The sequence below is a fragment of the Macadamia integrifolia genome, chromosome 9 (genome assembly GCF_013358625.1).
Source record: "Macadamia integrifolia cultivar HAES 741 chromosome 9, SCU_Mint_v3, whole genome shotgun sequence".
Taxonomy (NCBI): Eukaryota; Viridiplantae; Streptophyta; class Magnoliopsida; order Proteales; family Proteaceae; genus Macadamia; species Macadamia integrifolia.
This window is the reverse complement of record NC_056565.1, coordinates 9,605,969-9,628,005: the sequence shown is the minus strand read 5'-3', so window position 1 is coordinate 9,628,005 and position 22,037 is coordinate 9,605,969. Positions and strand designations below refer to the sequence as shown.

The 22,037-nt window shown below is 37.4% G+C and overlaps 3 protein-coding genes across 6 annotated transcripts; 1 reads left to right on the top strand and 2 right to left on the bottom strand.

Moving 5' to 3' along the window:
• Nucleotides 1-755: 755 nt before the first annotated feature.
• Nucleotides 756-2,479, bottom strand: LOC122088060. Of its 3 annotated transcripts, none has more exons than XM_042657196.1 (4): nucleotides 2,263-2,479; nucleotides 2,105-2,163; nucleotides 1,823-1,970; nucleotides 756-1,055 (listed from the first exon to the last, which is right to left on the bottom strand). In XM_042657196.1, the coding sequence occupies exons 1-4, from the start codon at nucleotides 2,345-2,347 to the stop codon at nucleotides 1,012-1,014; spliced, it is 336 nt and encodes a 111-aa protein (XP_042513130.1). In that variant the 5' UTR covers nucleotides 2,348-2,479; the 3' UTR covers nucleotides 756-1,011. The 3 variants fall into 3 exon arrangements, 2 of the variants coding, with proteins under 2 accessions (XP_042513130.1, XP_042513131.1); XM_042657197.1 differs by having other exon boundaries at nucleotides 1,823-1,928; XR_006142963.1 differs by lacking the exon at nucleotides 1,823-1,970.
• Nucleotides 2,480-6,750: 4,271 nt separating this feature from the next.
• On the top strand, nucleotides 6,751-8,909 carry LOC122087950. Its single transcript, XM_042657085.1, has 2 exons — nucleotides 6,751-6,915; nucleotides 7,000-8,909. The coding sequence occupies exon 2, from the start codon at nucleotides 7,364-7,366 to the stop codon at nucleotides 8,624-8,626; it is 1,263 nt and encodes a 420-aa protein (XP_042513019.1). The 5' UTR covers nucleotides 6,751-6,915; nucleotides 7,000-7,363; the 3' UTR covers nucleotides 8,627-8,909.
• A 10,728-nt stretch (nucleotides 8,910-19,637) lies between these two features.
• LOC122088025 (putative GEM-like protein 8) lies at nucleotides 19,638-21,254 on the bottom strand. Of its 2 annotated transcripts, XM_042657165.1 has the most exons (3): nucleotides 21,059-21,254; nucleotides 20,039-20,119; nucleotides 19,638-19,907 (listed from the first exon to the last, which is right to left on the bottom strand). In XM_042657165.1, exons 1-3 carry the CDS (start codon nucleotides 21,096-21,098, stop codon nucleotides 19,795-19,797), a joined length of 234 nt encoding a protein of 77 aa, XP_042513099.1. In that variant the 5' UTR covers nucleotides 21,099-21,254; the 3' UTR covers nucleotides 19,638-19,794. The 2 variants fall into 2 exon arrangements, 1 of the variants encoding a protein (XP_042513099.1); XR_006142948.1 differs by having other exon boundaries at nucleotides 19,638-20,119; nucleotides 20,389-21,254.
• Between the last annotated feature and the right edge of the window lie 783 nt (nucleotides 21,255-22,037).

The window sequence follows — 22,037 nt, the reverse complement described above, 5'->3', positions numbered from 1 at the left end:
TAAAATTTTAAATTTTAAAGATAAAAATATTATATTTAGCTCTATTTTTTTGTTCTAAAACTCATTTTCTATTACTCAAATAATTGAATTAGAGAAAGAGAGACTGAGAGGAGGGAGTGAGCACAAATTCAGCTAGACTCATGTCACCCACCATGCATGTTCACCTTAAAGACAAGAGAGAGTAACGACTGTAAGACCTAGTCAAACCAAAATGGGGTGAGAGATTTTTTTATTTTATTTTTTATTTTTTATTTTTTTGTAAAAGCGTAAGAGATTATCTCAGAAAATATAAGTTGTTAAATAAAGAAGAAAATCAAAATTAGGATAATAAATGCATAATAATCACACTATTTTCTAAAGGCTTATTGACTTATTCAAGATAATTTTTTTTTTTTACTTGGAATAAAATTCGATTATAATTCGGATAAAATTCAGTTCGGCAAAATTATTCGTGAATTTAACAAAAATCTATAAAATTAGAGAATTTTTCAGAATTTTTTTATTTGATTCGGACTGAATTATTCATAAAATTTGGTAAAATTCTGTTTGGCCAAATTATTCGGAGAATTTAATAACTAAAATTCTACCTACTTCCTACTATTCTTCTGCATTTCATAGTGAAAATTAAAGCATGTAATCAATTCCCTCACAAGGAATGACATTTAAACAGATGGTTAGCAGCCAAGCGAAGATGCGGTAGTCTTCACATCATTCAATCATATGATATTCCATCCATCAACCACTAAGCTTAAAGCTAATAAGGAAAGGAAATCACTTGATTTAGAAGGAATTTAGGTACACAAATTGAGCATTATTGACACACATCCTCTAGCAGAGATTCTGTATTACAAATTACAACATGATAATATGGCTTCTCTTATTTTTCATTCGTAGATGAAATTGATACAGCATCTACGCTGTCTGCTCTACAAGCGATATTAGTAGAGGAACAAACTGGTCTACCAGAAGCTTCCCAGTCATTGAACCCACGTTCCGAAACCAAAACATTCTTTAAGCCCACATCTTCTCCTGTTTCTGTAAGATAATCAATAAACCTGCGTGCACATGATGGGCCACGCACCAACCAAAGACCCAATCATTTTATGGTTAGTTGAAGGATAAATAATAATGTCACAGAAACATTCCCTGTTCTGCACTAAATAATTCCCATAATTGAACAAATGTGGCACATTGGAATGAACTACTGCTAACACGATCAGAATAAGGCAACAATCAGTTTAGCAAAACCAAAGTGATCATAATAATCATTTTTAGAATTAAATAAGTGTGGAAATACTGACATGAGCTATTGTCAATGGAATCAAGAAAGTATTGGATAATAATGATACGGATACCAGATGACAATATATTATGAAATTGCAAGTTTAAATCCTTCTTGCTTCAGGCACATATGTTATTTGTGGAAAAATGCCCCTGTTATAACAAGCCACACTGGATTTTTGACAGCCAATTTGCCCATAACCACTGAAGAAGTGCAGGTTTTGTTCTATTATGGATAAGCAGCAAGGGCAATTGGTTGAATCTGGTTCAGCTTCATGCCAGCCATAACCCAACTTAATACCCAAAAAAATAAAAATAAAATTAAAAAACTTAACAAATTACAATTAAAGAGGAGTGCCCAGAGAATTATATGTGGTAGTTAGGGTAATGGAGGATGTTCAAGGTGTATACAGCCGCAGAAGAGTGGCTCAATTGGAATGATGGTTAAACGTTGATAACATCAAGGAATGGCCATGGACAATGTTTACTTTCAAACTTCCATAATGGTCAAGAAGCCAAATAACCAGAATTTGTTGCATACCTGATAGCTGAAGAGAAAAAGAGAGCATCGACGATGACAACGTAGCAGAAATGGAAAGTGCAGGAGGGAGAGAGAGAGAGGGGGTGGAATCCTTGGGTCGCTTGGGCTGTTTTGGTATAGCAAAACAGAAATTACTCCTCACTGAATTCTAGGGTTCATACAACAAATTCAGAACGTAATAAACCACGACAGAGATTTCTTCATTCCAATTTCAACAAAACTTAAAAAAACCCCCAAATCTAGGGTTTCACATCTAGGTTTGAAGAAGAGGAAAAACCATACCTCAAACAATCTAGAAAACACCCCCTTCTTCGGTCGATCGACAAAGCCAACAAATAAATCTTGCACAATGAGGAAGAAACATGAGTTGAAAACCTGGATATGAAGTTAAGAACCGGAAAGATGACAACCGACGACTCCATAATCTGAAGAAATCTCACCTTGGCTGCGTTCGTTTTTTAGAAATCTCACTTGGCTGCGTTCATCTCTCATCGAAGGATGAAGATGAAGAAGGGGAAATCTCATCTCGCCTGCGTTCGTTTTTCAGAAATCTCACCTTGACTGCGTTCGTCTCTCGTCGAAGGATGGGAAAGGTCAGATAGGAAAACCCGATAAATGGAATCACCCTGATTTTGGGGTTTTTATCTGAACCCTGGAATTAGGTGACTCAATTCTGGATTTATGAATCCCCAACTTTAGCATAAATAGTGATTCCAATGAACACCATGAGTCCGCATCACTTTTTCATTAAAGTGAACCAAACATTTTTTTTTAGAGTAATTTACAACGTCACCCCTTGGAGAATGCCATAATTATAAGAACACCCCATCTATTTCATCAAATTAGAATTAGACATCTTACTGTCAGCCACTGTTAAGTCAAGAGTTAAAATGACTATTATACCATTTCCACTAAAACTCATTTTAACTCAATCCCTCTTCATCCCTACTTATTCTGAGACATCAAATGCTGAGAGACTCGGGGAGAAAGAGAGAGAGAGATGCGGACAGGGAGGGATGCAATTTGCTGCACAGCGCCGCCGACAGTGGCGGCTTTCTTCAATGATATCCAGCTAATTGCTTGCGTCGGACATCGAGTGGTGGTTCCATGGCCTGCCGTTAAACGAACATATGAAAACACATGAGCAACCATAGTTGTCCTTCAACCACACAAGAGAACACCCTTCTCAACGAATCGAAATCATCAATCATTCCATTAACTAATAAATCCGATTACAGCCATGGTTCTTTCTTCTCCTTCTCCTCCTCAAGCTCAAGCTCAAGCTCAAGCTCAGGCCCAGGCTCGAAAACTGGTCATGGAAGGATCTTCTAATTGTTCCTATGCCTTTTCTGACTACTCCATCTCCATTTAAAAGTTTAAAACCAGAGGTTTCAAAACTCAAGATCAATGAAGTTAACCAGTACCAGGCCACATTGCAGTGGAGAAGATTTGAGAAAGGTGTTGTACCTGTATTATGGGTATCCAATCAATGGACCAGTGCCAAGTGCCAACCAATCTCCAATCAACCTAATTTCAATTCCTGATACTCAAAAAAGTCCAAACTCCATTGTCTAAGCAAGCAACATGAGGAGGTAGGGAAGACAAGCATATGATGGAACAGGACGCTCATCCTTAACCTAGTTCCTCAACGATTTTATGCATCTTTTGGAACAGAAGGTGGAGGCAGTGGTGCTGATGGAGGTGGTGGATGGCTTGTAGGTCGCAAGAGAGGAGTGGTTGCCGAGGATAGGTGTTCACCGCGAGGTCCTATGGGTCGCCGTTCGTCACCGATGCCACTGCCGTTGCTATGAACAATCGCCGGTGGATAGGTAAATTAGGTATTGGAATGAGAACCAAATTCATTTGGATGAAAAGAAATTGTGATTTACTACAAGGGTATTTTAGTTACTTCATATTTAATAAGGGTATTTTAGTATTTAAAATAAAATATAGTTACTGACATTAGCATATAAGGTATATTCCTTAACTGTGACTGATGGTAGGGGTCTGAGTCTAATTTGGTGAAACAGAGGGGGTGCTCTTATAATTATGATATTCTTCAGGGGGTGGCACTGAAAATTACCCTTTCTTTTAATGAAAAACATGATTCCATAGAAAGTAATACGATGAAAAAATCGAACCAAACACCCCCTACGGATCCGAATTGGCTCCAATCTTAGTATAAATATGCCTGGTTGCATGGATAATATTCCAAACTAAAATTCATCCAATGCCCAACCCGATATAACAAAAAATAAAATAAAATAAAATAAAAAGAAGGTAAGACAAGAAGTCACCTTATACAAATACCAATCTACCCCTAATTTTTTATATATATATATATATATATATTCCTTTTTAGTTAAAATTGTGGTTAATTAATTATTATGATCAAAATCAATCCAAAAACTAGCGAACCGGAACTGGTTAGGTTTTGGGTTTATCTTGCAAATTTGAAAACTATGCCCTAGCCCAACCCTACTCTACTACGCATTTGACATTCGACAGTCCAGTGAGTAGGCTCGCCGTTCTTGCTATACATTATGAGGGAAAAAAAATCGTCTGTGGAGAGCATCGTTGGCGGAGGCTGGCGAAGAGCCCTTGGGCTTGCGACACGTGGCTCGACAAATCCCACGGCTCTGAGCTTCCTTTGTTGGATCATCATTTTTAGGGTTCGGGTCTAAACCCAGGTAAGTTACCAAAAAAAGGGTCTAAACCCAGGTATTCCTCCCCTTTCAAACCTAGGGGTGTCAAACGGAGTGGTTTTGGTTATTCAGTTCTGTTTATATTTTGATAAAGTGAAACCAAAACCACATTGAATAAGAATAAAGTGAAATCAGAATCGTTTTCATCTGGTTTCGGTTTTAACGGTTTTTTATCGATTTTTGTTATTCGGTTCACAACCGGTTTACTTGGGGTTAATAATGTCATTTTAGAAAATGGTTTGCTTCCTACAACTAGTGTGAATCCCACATATATTAAATTTCCTACAAAGTTAAGACAATATAGATTTATTTTACTATGGATAATATACTTTTTATGTAAAAGACTACACATATTATAACTAATTAACTATGATCCTAGAAATTAGAAAATCAAGAAGTGTGATTATGTGAAAGTGAAGCTCCCTTCTCGGTTAGTACTTTACTTTTTTTTTTTTTTCTCCACTTTTTTCGTAAAGGCCTATTGAATTTCAAAACACTTTTAAGTTTTTAATACTAGGTGCCAGTTAACCATCGGTTTTTCAATTTGGTTTGGTTCTAAACCAGAATTATGACCTATAAAATCAAAACCGGATCAACTTCCTACGGTGCAGTTCGATTCAGTTATAACCGATCGGTTTCGATTTATATTGACACCCTCATTCAAACCCCTGTTATTTCATCCTCCTCCTACTTAATCTCTTCTCGCTATGTTCTATCTTCGATACTCTCTCTTCTCCTCTCTCTCTCTCATTTATCTCTCAGTTCGTCTCCCATCAAATCGATTCAGTTATGAGAGAGCAGAAAGAAATAACAGAAATTGGTCCTCTGATCCTTTTGTGAGCCGTGTTTCAGAACCGAGTTGCTAAAACGGATTTGCAGCCGTGTCCTCTGTTTAATTTCTTCTTGCTAAAATTGGACAGAGATCTGCATTGCCGACCTTCTTTTTAGAAATCAAAGGTCAGAGATCAGAACTCAGATGAGAGAAATGAATCGTCAGTTATAAAGAGAACAGAGACGAATGAGTCTGCGTGCCTCTGTGGTAAAGGAGATTGGCAAGCGTGTTCAGAACCGATTTGCAGCCATATTTCAGAGCTAGAAGAAAAAAGGTTTTAGGGTTTTTCTCACCAAATTTCAGAACCGATTTCAGGAGGAATACATGGGTTTAGATCCGAAACCTGGAAAATGGGGAACCCAACAAGGGAAGCGCTCATAGCCGTTGGATTGTGTCAAACCACGTGTCGCAAGTCCAAGGGTTCTCTGCCGGTCTCCGCTACCGATGCTCTTTGCAGTAAGGGTGTCCAATTGGAACCAGAATCGGAATTGGACCCGAAAACCAAATCCAATTCCAAACCAAATACCCTGAATCAAATCCAACCCATTATAATATGGTTAAATCCCGGATCTGAAATAAATATTTATGATTCCGTTCGGTCTGGATCTGGATTTATGCCAATAACTGGCAGTTATAACCGAAATCAATTTTTCCTCTTTAACTAAAAACTTGACGTAACTTATATGGAAACCCGATATAATCAATCACCTAAATGATGAATCATCTAATAGAGTTTCAATTATAGTCCAACTCTAAAACCCCTTGTCTGTCAATTATCATTTAGGAGATTGATTGCTCAGTATCATTAATGATATTTAATTTCAATAACCTAAATGATAAATCATCTAATAGAGTTTCAAGTAATGAAATTAACGATACTAGAAGTTCAAAAGATGATAGATTGCTCACGATCATTCGACATGGATACATGTCCATTGATAGCTTATGATTTTTTGTTCATTCTTTTGTTGGGGAAGACCAATAACCTAGTGAATGAGCATTTATATTTCGTCTTTTGAATAGTAGTTGTATAACAAAATTGAATTTGAAATTGGGTATTAAAACTAAGGGAGAGGTATAGGTATGTCGCCGATATCAAGTATGCTAGCGGATAGCACCAATAGGAACACATGATGGAGTATCATTCAAGAAGGATATGGGGGTTATTTCAGAAAAAGGGAAGAGAGAGATAGACACAATGGGTGCTAGCATATTTGATATCGGCGGCATACCCAACCTTTTCCCTAAAACTAAATAAGAACCAAATACAAAACCCGAATAGAAACCAGAACTGGATAGGTTAGGTAGGAGTATCAATTTTCAGAACCGCGATAAGACTTGATCTGATACTAGATCACACTAACACTCCTTGGAACCAAAATCGAAACCGGACCGAATACCTGGCTCCGGACCGGTTGAAACCCTTACTCCACAGGCGATTTTTTTCCCTGAATGAGGAGTTTTGATCTAGTAACATCTACCACGATCCTACCATAAACCCTCCTGGCCTTGGAACGCTCGCTGCGCTCGTTCTCTCCCGCTTAAACCCTTATCTGGTAAGTAATTCTTCTCCTCAACCTAACTGTTCGATGAAATTCTTGTTAGAGCATTCGTTCTGAATCTTCATTCACATTTCCTAGGGTACCCTTGCCTGGCTGCTTGGAGAACTTTTTCCCTTTCATGTGAGATAGAGAGAGTCTGTGTGTTAGGGTACCCTCTCCTGGCGGCTTAGGCTTTTGCTCCTCTGCTGTTCTCGTCTCAGGCTCATGTGACTAACATTTGGAAGCACCGGTTCCTCTTATTCTGCCTCCACCATTTCCAGTTCTCCATTTGATTCCCACCCGTCAAAGCCCTAATCTGTCTTTTGGAATTTCAGTTCACCAAACAAACCCATCTCTCTCTCACGCATACACTTATTTGGAGCAGGGAAAGACGGATATGAAGATTTCTCCATTTGGATTTTCTTATTTTTGTTCCCTTTAGGATCTTTCACACAGCTCTGCCATGGAGGCCATCTCTGTTTGCCTCCACTCGTCAACCAATCCTTTTGGTTTCTCTCTTACCAATAGCCCCAGACTGTCTTTGCGACACAAAAACAAACACCTACAAGCCAATCTACATCTTCAGCGATTTTCTAAGTCTCAAACCCTCAAGTCCCCCCTAAATCCCGTTAGATACTCTTTTTCCAGCACGGTAGATCATATAGTCCGGAACCCATCTGTCAAAACTCTGAGAAGCCCTTTCCTTGCATCGCCATTACCGACAATACTGACAACAGTGACAAGGAATGGGAACCATTCTGCTAAATGTTCATATTCCAACACCTCCAGCTCTGAGTTGAAGAGCCCAATAACAGAAATCCTCGGAAACCTCTCTCTGGATTCATTGAAGCGTAGCCTTTTAAATCTAACTCCTCTTGACGCCTGCAAATGGTCTGCAATTCTCTTCTTCTCCATAGCCATTGCAAAACGTACTGTAAATCTCGTGTGGAATCCATTCTTCTGGATGTACTTTAGTTGGACATGGCTGTTCTGGCCGTGGTTTGTTGCCATTGCTCTGGCAATCTATGGTCTTTATTGCCTTCAGAAGCACACTAAGGGAGACGCCAGTATCTTTGAACAGCTTGTCATAGTGACCTCAACAATCACCTGGCTTACTCTAGTCGCACCTGCCCATTTCAATGGGTTCCTCGAGGGGTGGCCTTTTGTGTTCTTCTTTGTCTACCATTATTTCTTCTTCTTCAATGTCAGTGTCAGGAAACGCCTATACGGGGATTACTATGCTCGTCCACATGACCCCAAATGGGATGTGGTTCTTCCCATTTGGTATCGTCTTATCTTCAGTGCTGGAGTCATGGCTGGGCACTGGCTTGCTGCAGCAGAAGGGCCGGAATTACATCTAATTCCAGGTGGATGGAGCAATTTGGGATTGTGGATTTTGATAATGATGACACTGTTTATGCAATACCATTCGACATTGTATCTTGCAAAGTATTCAGAGAAGGTGGTGGTGCCGACGGCTGTTGTGCAGTTTGGACCATATAGATGGGTCAGGCATCCAATATATGGATCTACAATGCTTCTGTTCACGACTTATTTTGTTGCACTCAGGGCGCCACTGAGCTTGCTTTTTGTTCTTGGAGTTTGTTTGGTGTATTACAATCAGAAGGCAGAAATGGAGGAGGCTCTGATGGTTGATACATTCGGGGAGAGGTACACGGAGTACATGAGGAAGGTTAGGTACAAATTCATTCCTCTTGTGTATTAGTGATATTTTGTGGCTCTGGGTACATGGTTGTTCGGGTGATACAAATGAATTCTTGTATTCGTTATCTGATAAATTCAAGGAGTTTTGGCTTCATAAATTTATGTAAACTTGAAGGGTTTGGATTATCCAACTTTCAGCTTCTTTTTCCCCAGATGTTTATAGTTCATTATTTTGGTTTGTCTGTTGATTTTTGTCAGAGTTCTTTGGTTTTGCTTGAATTCTGTTATATTGCAAACTCATTTGCTTAGAATTGATTAAACTGGCTATGTGGCTTTGTATTTTACCGGGGCTGCTTTATAGTTCTTTCTTCACTTGTCATGCTGTCTGGGGTTCTTTTATCTTTCCTTTACCACTCCTCCCCCAACCCTCTCACTGATGGAATGAGTTTGAAGCAAGTTACTGGGTGAAATATCTATGCTGGACAGAATAAAAAATAATATGAAAATAGAGAAGGGAGATAAATCAACCAAGGTGTACTTTCTGTAAATCTGCAGTTGAAGAAAACTATTAGAGATATTATGTACAACTATCAAAGAAAGTATACAGTATTCTGCAACAGAAAACAAGAACTAAAACTGATGCTGATTGAATGTCTAGGCGTTCATTGAGTAGCAGAGATAAGGTTAAAGAAGCCCTGAGAAAGATGAAAGTAGGTAAGACACCGGGCGGGATGAGGTGCCAATTGAAATGTGGAAGAGTTTGGGATTCTGTGTTGTAGTCCCGATCTGCAAAAATAAAGGAGATATATATAACTGCAATTAACTATAGAGGAATGAAATTATAGGAGAAGGTTATCGAAGTCTACATTAGAAGAGAATCTAGTATATTTGGGAACCAATTTGGTTTTATGCCTGGGAGATCCACGATGGAAGTGATTTATCTACTACGGAAGCTTATGAAAAAAGCTAGAACATACAAGAAGGTTCTTCATATGATCTTCATAGATCTAGAAAATGCCTACGACAGATTCTCCAGAGCTAATCTGGCATGCATTGGAAATGAAAGGGATGTCTAGTAAGTATATGGACATAATCAAAGACATGTATGAGAGCGTATTGACTAGTGTGAGAATTGTGGGAGGTCATGGTAGTGATTTCCCAATTACCATTGGGTTACATCAATGATCCGCCTTAAGTCCTTATTTATTTAAACTTATCATTGGATGATTTAACCAAGAACATTCAAGTGGAGGTTTTGTGGTGTATTTTTTTTTGCCGATGATATCGTTCTAGTGGATGAAACAATGATAGAGATTAATGATAAGTTGGAGTTATGGAGATCTACCTTGGAATCAAGAGGTCTTAAGATAAGTAGAATAAAGACGGAGTATATGGTGTGTAACTTTAGTCGCTCGAGGACTGATACCAAGGTGGTGAAATTTGAGGAGAGAGAGATTCTACAAAACGACTTTTTTTTTTTTAATATTTGGGGTCAACCATAAACAAGGATGGTGAGATAGATGATGTTTCTCATAGAATTAAAGTAGGATGGATGAAGTGGAGAGGTGCATCTGGAGTGTTGTGTGATTGATGTATTCCTTAAAGTTTTAAAAAAATTCTACAAGACTGTCGTAAGACTGGCTATTTTGTATGGGGTGGAGTGTTGGGCAGTCCAACTTAACGTAGATAAACTGAGTGTAGCATAGATGAGGATGTTGAGATAGATGTGTAGAAAAACTAGGAGAGATAGAGTGAGGAACATAGAGGAAGATTTTGAGATTGAGATCCTAGCAGGCACATTCTGGTGCTTCATAGAGTAAGAATCTGAATCTTTTGGGATGGGGAATTAGGAATTGAAATGAATGGGTTTGGGAGTCCACCCTCTAACTCTGTATGAGCTGCAGATTTAAGCTTGCCTTTCATAAATGCCAAGGTATGCACTAAGGGGAAAAGCAAAGGTTGTCCCATGTGGCCACATGTCTCTTGAGGACAATGAAGAAGATGATGCAGTCTATCTTGATTCTCATGTCGCAAAGCTTAAGATACTATCTAAGTTTGAGGACACACCGTGTTAGCAGTTTGAGAGGATTTCAAACACAGGAAGCATATGACAGATGGCAAAGATGTCAAGAACTAATTCTATGATAAGAGAAGGCATCTTGCACCCAGAAATTCCAAGTACGTGAAAATAAAGCCTCAGACTGAGTCACTCCCTCAAAAGCCAGATAGGTCTGAGGTACTTGGTTCTTACTTCTTTCTGTTGTGCTTTCACCCTGTTAGAAAAGTTTCTTATGTACTTCCCTTTAAACTGGTTTGAATTTCTCTGAGTGAAGCCCTGACACTTTCTCCTGCCAATGCATTTCTTTGGGCTTAGGTACTTCATTCTTGCTTCTTTTTATTGTCTTTCACCCAATTACAAAATTAATTATAAATATGGGAGTTTCTTATGTTCTCCTTAAACCGGTTCTAATTTATCTGATTGAAGCCCTGACATTTTCTCCTGCCAGAGCCTTTTTTTTTAGCAAGACATTTTACTTCTGGGTACTTAATTTTGGTGAACATCAATCTGGATGCATCAAACCAATGGGAGAGTCCCATAAATTAGACTGTTCAAACAATGTTTTGGAGTCTGAAACAAGAGGGATCACATATGGGGTGTCTCTGGCAAAGTCAAGGCACTTGAATCTGGAGAAGGAAGACTTGATGTAATTGCCTCAGAAAGTGAAAAAATCAAAAAGCTTGGGGAATTTACAGTCAGAACCCCAATTATTGTGGTCTTAATCTGATAGCTACTGCAGATACTCAGGTGTTAAACGTGATTGTTGCTAATGTATAGTGAATGCACCTGATACGTTTGCTGGTCAACAACCTGGTATGAGGGTACTTGTATCTGTGAGAAGGACACAGTGATTAAGCTTCCACAGGAGAAAACAGCCCGGAGCTCCACTATTAGTTCAAGCAGAAACTTCTCTTTAGAAACCAATGAGCTCTTATTCTGATATCTGAAAAACATAGAAGACTGATGTTTGGCACCAAAACACAGAGTGGACCAACTGAACTAGGTTTTGTTGATGATCTAGAGATTGTTTGCGCGAATGAAGTTGGTAGTTGTAATATTGGAAAAATTACTCATTCAGGAATCAGGATCAGAACTGGGTCTTAAGGGGTTATAGTTGAAAATGTTGACAGCTCACTTTGTTAAGGTAATGCTGTTGCTCAAGGAAGGAGAGTGCATCTTGGGGTGCCTTTCCTAATGCATGAAGAACCAAATTTCCTAGGTCTACCAGCCACGATCAACGTACCAGGCCCGAAGTGATGCTTCTTCCAGCATTTGCTCGAGTTTGAATGTTGACGAGATGATGCCTCTGATCTTGGAATTGCCTACCAGTATTGCTATGAAAACTATTCATGCAGCTTCCATGAACTTACCAAGTTTCAGTGATTAAAATTCTGCTACTCCATCCTGTCATGCCCATCCTACTCATCCAAACCACTACTCATCCTGTTTTTAGGTTGATGGACAAGAATTCAATGTGTGGTAAACAAATGTGAAAAGGCACATCTAAAACTTGGAGAGTTTATGCCTCCCAATGTTATGATGTTGGTTTACCAAATGAGTTCAGAAATCTCAGTAATTCTGAGGCACACCAAAATCTCCTCCTGTCACAAGGTTTAAATTTTCAATAAGGTTATAAACATGGTTCACCAAAGTGATTGGGAAACATGTCCAGCATATTCAGGTGCTTCCCAAGATTTCTTTAGTTGAAGTTTCAAATTTATTATAGAGGTCTACGATCAATGTATCTTTATTAGCAACCAAGCAGATATGTTCCAACTTATTCCATCTTATAAAGTAAAGTATTTGGGTTGGGGTTTTCTGGTCGGACACCCTATTTAAGAATCTTTTGAGGGGTATATTTTGGACCGTAGGATCTGAACAAACAAATCCTAATTGTTGATTTATCTATACTATTAATATAACAGCATAACGATATACGTATTAGGTATTTTTTTTCTGGTAAGGTATAGCGTATCTTGGAAAAAAAGAAAAGCAAGAACCCCTGATTTTCTTCTCCCTACCTACGTCTCCCAATCCTTACCATCTCTTCTGATTTCCTCTTATATGGAAGCCCCTGAATCCCACCTGCATATATTGCTCTTCAAAACTCCAGTTTCTTCTCCCACATGAGTCCCTATCCCCTCCTTACAAACGGTAAGCAAAAGCTTGTGTTTTGAAGCTATTGAAAACCCCCATTTGGTGGAGATTCCTAAGTTGCAGAATGTTAAAACTTAGGGCATGCCCTAGCTCCCTTTGTTAATGGCTAGGTTGGCTCTGTAGCCGTTCGTCCACCCATTTGGCAAAGGCGTTCATCCCTGGAGGCTCCGGCAGCTGTTTACCCTCACCTTTGTAAACATGGGTATGCTTTGCCTTTCCCCCCCTTTCTGTCACCGCCTTTGCCTTCTCCAACTGAAGCATCTAACGGGTTGGATGTTGATAGTCTTAATTGTCAGTTGAAAGAGATGCATCTAGAGTTAAGTTCAAAAGAAGATACATGTAAAGTCTTGAGATCCGTTCAGGAAAGCTTAGAGACAGAAAAGAATGTTCTTTAATCTAGCAACGAAGGTTCTGCCAAAAACCTGCTTATATTGGGTCAAGAGATAAAACGTCTTGAAGAATTGATTCAATTCGGGACAATGTTAATTGAGTTGGATAAACAAAGTTTGGCTATTTTGAACAAAGTTGTTCAGCTAAACTCTGCATTTGATACTTGCTAAGTTGTCCAAGCAAGAGAAATACTTGGCCGCCAAGCTTTCTCAATGCCAATTTGATCAACTCCATGGTCAGTTTCTGCATGTTATCGCAGAAAAAGATTCCTTGCAATCAATCAATGAAGGTCTAAATAGTAAGGTCGTTGAGCTGCAACAAGTTCAAGAATTTGTGATGGTGCAACATTTTGAGGAATGCCGTCTAGCTGAGGAGAAAATTTAGAGGTTGGAGCCTGAGGGATCACTGATTCTTGTTTCAAAGAAGGCCTAGTTGGAGATGTTAGTTACCAAGTTATTGAACATCAGGAATCTCATACATGCTTCAAATCAATCTGAAAACAAAATGGTATGAAATATTTGTTTGCTCATTCAAGGGTAAATTGTAGAATGTTACTCTTCTATTCCAAATCCGTTTTATTGGACTTTGCAGCAAGATTTATTGCTGAAAATTTCAACATTAGAATCTGAGAACCAAGATATTCAAGAGAAATCACAAGCAAAGCTACTAGAGAAAGTAGACAAAATAGAAACTCTTGAGAAATAGATTGGCAAGTATTTGGAGCTTGTGGATTCCCTTGAGAAACAAGTCAACCAGCTTCATGACAGTTCAGAAGAGGAGGAGCAGCAACTTCTGCATTCAATAGACAGAAGGAAACAGTTAGAAGATAAAAAAGAAGAGGTTATAGAAAAAGTTGGGAGTTTTTTGGTATTGTTATGTTAAGAGAGCTTAGTGAGTATTTAAGAGACAAATTATGTTTTTGCAAATCCAATCACAGCTAGCCGTAGTTGAAAGCAAACAATTAGAGCTATCAAAGCATTTGAAGGAAATATCTGAGAGGAATGATCAGGTTTTATGTTTTTCCTATTCAGATTACATCATTGCATGTATCCCCAAATGTGTCTTTTGAGCTATCCATTGAAAGCTAGAATGTAGTTTGGCTTTTTGTTACTTCGATACAGTGACTTAGCTAAAGCGGCCAAGTAATAAAAAGGCCATAACTATATCAACCTGGGTAGTGGAAAAGCCACAATTACATCGACCTAAGTACTAAAAAAGCCACAAATATATCACAGTGAATCAGATTCTCCTCTTCTTTTTTCCTTTCCTACTAGTATGTGTCAAATCTGGTCTTCTCTCCATCTGATCATGTCAATTTTATTTCCTTTCAGTTATAAAAGATAAAACAAGGAACAGAGCTTTCTTCAATGCAAATCCTAGCTATTAGCTGTTAGAATTGTTAGGTCAATTATATTAAATATTAACAATTAAATCCCTTAAGAAAAGCAATTTTAACACAGATTGTGTTGTATACCTTTATCAGCATACCTGAAGTTAGGATGTTGCTCAGAATGGAAGCAGGAACCTAGTGATTCCCAAACGTGATTGTTCCAGCGATAATTAATTTTCTATTTCTTTTATTGATTAATTAGGACACAGTCGGTTGCAAGGCTGCTTGTCATTATGGGAAATGCCAATGTCGTGCACAAAAATCAAAGGATCAGGGCACTTGAAAGTAATGGGAGGTTTTTTTTCAATAAGTCTCTGTGGAACTCTCTTGGAGATGCCCTTACAGACATTCTTGGGAAGGCTAAATGGGTTTGAGGAAACCTATAAAGATTCCTGGATTGTTTGACACTTTAACTACAAGTAGATAGTATTCACACAGTTGACATCCAATTATGAAAGGTCACTTCCTGATGTAAGCATCTAGTATCTCAGAAATGAGAATAATTTCTTAAAACATGGTGTACCATCTCCCTGATCACTTCTCATTCACCTAAGAAGTATGAAATTGGTATAAAGTATATGGTTGAAACTAAGGAATGAAAGAATGTGCAATATAGAGCAATGAATTGTAGTGAAGGTTTTCAATGGCACGCCCTGTGGCCTCATCTATGACATGAACCACAACTGCTGCTCTAGCATTTTTTGTCCAGATCTCCACATCTACCACATAACATTGAAGGTCAGCAAGCACAGCACATTCTTCAGTTTTCTAAGATAATTAGAATCTTGATGGATTCGAACCATCATACCCTGGGTAACACCCAAGTGCTTTTCCATTTTGAGCTAAAGATTCACCTAACAAACTAAATTAATTAAAAAAATCCATATTAAAACATCACAATAATGGCAATTTCAATAAACATAGAGCAATAACATTTTAATTCAATGTACTTTTGGGTGCAGTCTAAACACGGATCTCAACATAGAAGTTGTTCTAACAAGAGCAAATAGTTTCTAGCAATAGCCTAATCACTTATAAACTGAAATGGATTACCTTAAAAATGTGATATTCATATCTATAAAGAGCTGATTAAACTTCCAACTGTTTACTTTGGTTAGTGTGAGACCAGCCAGAAATAGATTCCAGCAGTATTTCCTTCTCGATTAGTAGCAGTAAAATTCTGGAACTAAAAAAAATCTTCTCTGTGAAGAAGAAAACTGTTCTCTGGAAAAATGTCCTGAAAATGCAAACTCTAGTGACCAAGTGAACTCTAAAATGATGGAGAAATATGGCTATTTAGATTGATAATAAAAACCAAGATACCACAAATGATCAATATCAGATTCACTTTTTTTTTTTTTTCTCAAATTTGGCGGGATTTATGATAACAATGTTTTTTTTTTTTTTTTTTTTTTTTCATTTTAATTTTGAATTTCAAATGTCTATAAAAAAATGAGCACACATTTGTGTAAACTTATCCTATAGATTTGCCATATAATCTATGCTCTATGTTCTTTATCATTCTTAGGAATAAAATGGTGGCGGGGATTAAAGGAGATGAAAATACCAAGAGGTCGAGGATTCTCTGAGGAAACAAAGACAAGCAAAAATGAAAAACCATATCTAATCACCTGATTCCAGGATTTTCATTTTGGGGATGGAAGAAGCGGCCTTCTTGTGAGGTTCAAGAATCTTAGTCGGATTGTAGACAACAATGGGTTGCAAGTTATGGAGCTCTCCCAAGATGGCTTGCTTCTTCGTAATAGGAAGTTGTGGGAGTCTTGGGTATCGAAGAAGTGGCCCTCTTCTTCACAACACGGGTAACCCTCATGCGATTCTCCTTGTTACCCATGTTCGCCAAACACAATAAGGTCTGGAAATGGGTATTAGGGTTTGATGTGATGAGAGAGAGAGAGAGAGAGAGAGAGAGAGAGAGAGAGAGAGAGAGAGAGAGAGAGAAGTAAGGTGTGAGACCCTAAGGACCTTTGTACAAGTTTGTAGTGAGTGGTAAGTGTACTCTGAGAATGATTTTGAATTCTAAATTCTGAAAGAGTGCGAGAGAGAGAGAGACAGAATTAGAGGGAAGAAGAGGAGGGAGAGAGAAAGCTACAGAGATGCCGCCACTTTTTTCGTAATTTCAAAACTTTGTAATTTGCAATTACGCTATATGGGGGCATTTCCGTCTTTCAAATTTTGGTACGGTTGGATGTTAAGACTGGAGAAAACGGAGATTATGAGATTCGCATTTGAGAGATGTGATTTTGGGTTGTTTCTCTATTTTCAAATTTTGAAAATTCATTCTGAATTTGGAATTTGATGGCGGTGGGAGAAAAACTTTCGGGCATTGTTCATGTGGCGCTTTTCCGTTACTATTGGAAATGGGAAAATGTACATCATGACCTTGGGCGGATGGAATTCACATCCTCCCATTGTAATGAAATGATATCAAAGTATATTCAACGGCCAAGATCCTTTTGTAAGGTGGGACCTATATGTGTATGGTGTTATATCATAGCGTAAGGGAAAATATGATTAAGGATTTACATAGAATGAGGCTGATTAATGCTTGACAAAATATTGAAATAGGTCTTGGATCTAGGCCAAATGTCTAGATACTCGTCGTTAGCAAAAAAATAAAGAATAAAGAATAAAGAAGGGTCTTGGATGCTTGCTTAATAAAATACTGAAAGTTCTCTAGAGATCTAAGGCTTAATGATCTAGGGATCTTAGTGGGACAATTTAACTTATTCCATTCATTGCTGACCTATGAAATCTTTATACTTGTGAGACTTCATTTTTTTTTTAAATAACTAGAGAATATTCTTTCACGTTTTTTGCCATCTGACACATAAGCCGACGTGTCAAAAATATTTATTGGCCAAATGTGTTAATCTGAATGGATTTGATGTTTCTTCCACCATAATCACGAATACAATCTTATGAAACGTTCTTGTTTCATAGGACTTATCATAGTTTATTACTTTTCAAAAAAATCAAGTGTTTACATTGAGAACGTAGAGCCAACAAACAAATACAAGCTTTGCAAGACTAGATAAATCTTTCTCAAATCAATCAAATATATGCAAAGAGCTCAAGCCACCTTAAGAGAACAAAATGGAGAGAGAAATCAATAAAATCAAAATTATCACAATTAATTTACTCCGACCAATTAATTTTTTTGGCTAGTTGTCACATGAGTTGTCTTGCTAAGAAAGTTTATTGACCAAATGCCTTGACCTAAGTGGATCATATGATGAATTTTTAAGTGCAAACAATTTACTCGATCCTCTATGACCTTCATTTCCAGATTTGATGCATTCAATGGATAAATAGATCATAAATGTTATACTGTTATTTCTTACATGGTAGAGATACTCCCATACTGTATGACCTTCATTTCCAAACTTGTGGAGTATTGTTATTCGGTACAGTTTTATCAAAAAATAATCATAGTAGAAACTGACCCAAATCTTTAATAAAGAAGAGAAATAATATGAGATTATGGTTGTTTTTTAATAAAGGGGGTTAAGCAGGTTGGGTCGGGCTACAATGAGTCGGTTCAGGTTGGACCTATAGTCGGTCGACTCAGTCGGGTACCCTATGGGCTAGCTACCTGCACTGTGAACATCCTTTAATAAACGTGTGAGCTTGAGCCTGACATATTCATTAATCGGGCCGATCCAGGTCGGGCCGTAAACCCTTACATTTATATATCCAATACATAACCTTTATACCCCATACTCTATACCTCCAATACCCTATACCCCATACTTTCTCTTTTTACCCTATACCCTTTTACCTTTCATGTTTACTAATTAAGGAAACACCTCCCATGGCCACTTCTACAGTTTTACATCCCCTGTTATACAACTACCCCAACTGCCCAAATATGTACGAAAAATTGACTCCCCTGAAGATATTCATTTGTAAGATCCAATACCCCAGTTGCCCAAGTATGTTGAAAAAATTGTCATGAAAGGAATAAATGCCAATCAATTTCTCGATCACGATGACAGAAGGGACAATCATCAGGTAAAGAAAAGAGACGATTGAGGTTACTCTTACTCTTTTAGTGTGAACTCCATTCATCAACAATTTCCATAGGAAATACTTGGATTTAGGATGTCCTTTTGCTTTTCACAAATATGACTATATCAAGGATTTACAACTCATTTATTAGGATGCTCTTTGAGAAAGAATAAAACTAGCTGCAACTTTTGTAGTTAAAGTGTCTTTCTTTGAGCATTGGCAGAAAAGAGAGTTCTCAAAATCCACATGAGAGAGGGGGTGGTAAGAATCTTAGAAACTACCAGCTTCTGAAAGAGAGATGTGACAATGTTGCATTCCTGCTTCACATGACAAGTAGCAAGTTCTAAACATTCACTAACAAGAAAATCATGCATTCCTCCATTTGCTCCTCTTAAGTATTCTTTGAAAATCCTTTACATCTATTTCTACATGATTGCCTTAACTAACTTTGCTATAAATAGTTGAACCAAAAGAGTCTTGGTGGATTTTAACCACCATCCCCTTAGAACATAATTGAGACATACTCATGTTCCAAGTGCTCTACCAATCGAGCTAAAGACTCATAAAGTAGAGTTGTCAAGTAAAGATGCAATAAGACTACAAGAATTCCATTTCTTACTTTTTATATAGAATTTCACTTCTTTGAGTGAATAGAATTTCATAAAACTGCAAGAAGTCACAAACTAAGTGAGTTATTAAAATAGAATTTCACCACTGCAATCAAGTTGATCAAAAGTAAAAACCAAGTGATGTTATTAAAGATATTTGTAGAAGCTCAACCTATGGTAATCCTTGCATGATCAGTAAAAAGCATAGGCGACACCTATATTTGCCACTTCATAATCAATAAAAAGTGATGTTATTAAAGATATTTGTAGAAGCTCAACCTATATTTGCATGAATTCCAAGTGTAAAAGGTAACTGTGAAATAGGTTTCATGAATTGGAATATGACCATCAAGTCCAATTCTAAACACTTATGACCCAAGAGAAGTTTCACAAAACCAAAAATTACGCAAATAGAAGCACATTCAAGAATCACATCATATGCTCCAAGTACCCTTTTATTGTTGTTCAACGATTGATTTAAAAATTCTACAACACCTTCAGCATAGTCAATTTAACCCAAGGGTATACCCACTCTTCTTTGCAGACTGAATGAATCGTACTCAGACAATTTATATACAGCATAGTCATCTTCACCTTCAGCTTTTGAAGATCCGCTTGAATAACTTCTCAACACCACTTTCTTGAAGAACTCTAGCACCCAACCTCAATTTCCCCTTCACAGTTACAGATACCTTGGGCCCCAATCTAACTATAACATCCAACGATTCGGAACAACATTTAAATATTGTTCACTATTCTAACCAATGGCAATACTAGTTTTGAGAAGAAAGAAAAAGGAACAAGAAATAGATAATTCAACACTAACAATAAGACAATTACCATGTTCACAAACTCCATGTGTGTAACTATCAGCTTTTTTCCCCAGCTTGCTAATCCATTCTTTCAGTGTGTCAAATCTGCCTGCCTTGTCAAAGCTAAACCATTAATGCATAGCTTAAAGATTTTAAAATATTTTGCTATAGGTAATAGTATAGCAAATTAGCTTTTGAATATTTGCAATACATAACCATAACAGAAAAAATATGGGCTAGCAATTTCTGATACAGTAGTATATTTCTCTCATGATTTTTCAACTGAATAGGATACTAAGTTCACCAGAATTCCGATGACATGATCTTGAAATTGGTTCTTCATTTTGAATGAACACAGATTCAATATGTTAACACTACCTATTTGAAAAGCCTCCTCTCTCTTATCTGAGACTACAAAGGACCCAAATATTATCCACGGCTAGAGAAGAAGATGAATGGATTTCAGTGGTGGAGTAAAACTTGCAATTTGGTAGTATATATAAAGGAACAGAGTTGGGTGGTGAATCACAAAATTTTGCTGCCAAGTCATCTATGCTCATCAACAAAAATAAAGACAGATATGGATAAAGAAAGCAAAAGAAAAAGGTCCTATAGACTAGGAGGATGTAATGGAATCTTACATACTATCGTTTTATTCATCATAATTGAAACAAAATGCAATTGTTAAACCATTTGAGGACTCAATCAAATGAAATCACAACCTGGGTAGTAAGAAAATGTATTGTTTATGTGAATTAAATTATGATTTTGAAGGTGATTATGCAATTCTTATACGACTACTTAACCATAGCACATAGGATCATTGATGACACAAAAAAAATTGTCTTCCCAGTTCCACCATTGTTACTACTTTTAAGTTTATTATTCCTGTTATTTCCTAGTCAAAAAGTATCAGTTTCATAGAAGTTACAATTGAAGACCCATAGAAGAGATCCCAATATATTCAAACCCCATATGCAATCAGGTCTAAAGCTTTTAGTTGGATCAACATTGCTAACTTTCAAAGACTAGGAAGGTGCCCGCACACCTTGATTGCTTGCCACTGAGTCAGCTTTATCCATCTCCATAAAATATGATGATCAATAAAAACAGAGAAAAATGATCCTCACTCCATGAAGACAAGCCAATACAAGTCTCAGCATCCAATACAACAAGCTTGTAAACTATAAAGATTCAGAATAGTTTGTTAGATTGAAGCATTCATTGCTTAGTGATAGAATTGCTTAGAAGTAATGTTTACAAAGTAAAAAATTATAGAACAATCCAAATCTAATATTGATCAAATACCACACTAGATAGTATACTGATTTGACAAAAATAAGCATTAAACATTACATCACTATGGAAGATTGCATTAATCAATCAAAAAGCCTAACCACCATTTCTCTAGAAAATAATTTCTTAAAGCTGCAAAAAGTGAAGTCAAAACTTGCTTAGAAAGGAAAGACAATTAAAAAAGCCTTTTGTTAAGGACAATGCAATGCATGTGTATGCATATGTGTAAAGCATGGTTTTTTGGCTTTCTTTACTACTCATCATGAGGTGGAAGGGAGTGGTTAGTAACAAACAAAGGGACCTCAACGCTTCTTTGATAAAAATGAATGTGGAAGGGGGAGATAGGGCAGCAACTCATATTTTATGATTTGGCAAGCAGGGAAATGGCTTCTCCACATGGACCACATCAGACCTAATACCTCTCATAGGTCATAATCACGCATCGAAAATTATGAAAATGAACCCCCCCCAAAAAAAGAGGGGGATACTAACTAATCAAATCACAAGTCCCGCATCATCATCAAACCTAGATAAGAAGTAATAGAAGAAAAGGAAAAGGAACTTACAGGAAAAAGCAGGGAACACTTCGAACTTTGCTAGGCTGCAATCACTTGACTAACAGAGAAGCTTCTAGCCTACGTTATTTGCAATTGACTGCTTGGTTGCATTTTCAAGTGTTTGACATGCATGCATTGCATAATTCCATAGTAAGTTCGAGTACAATCCCAACA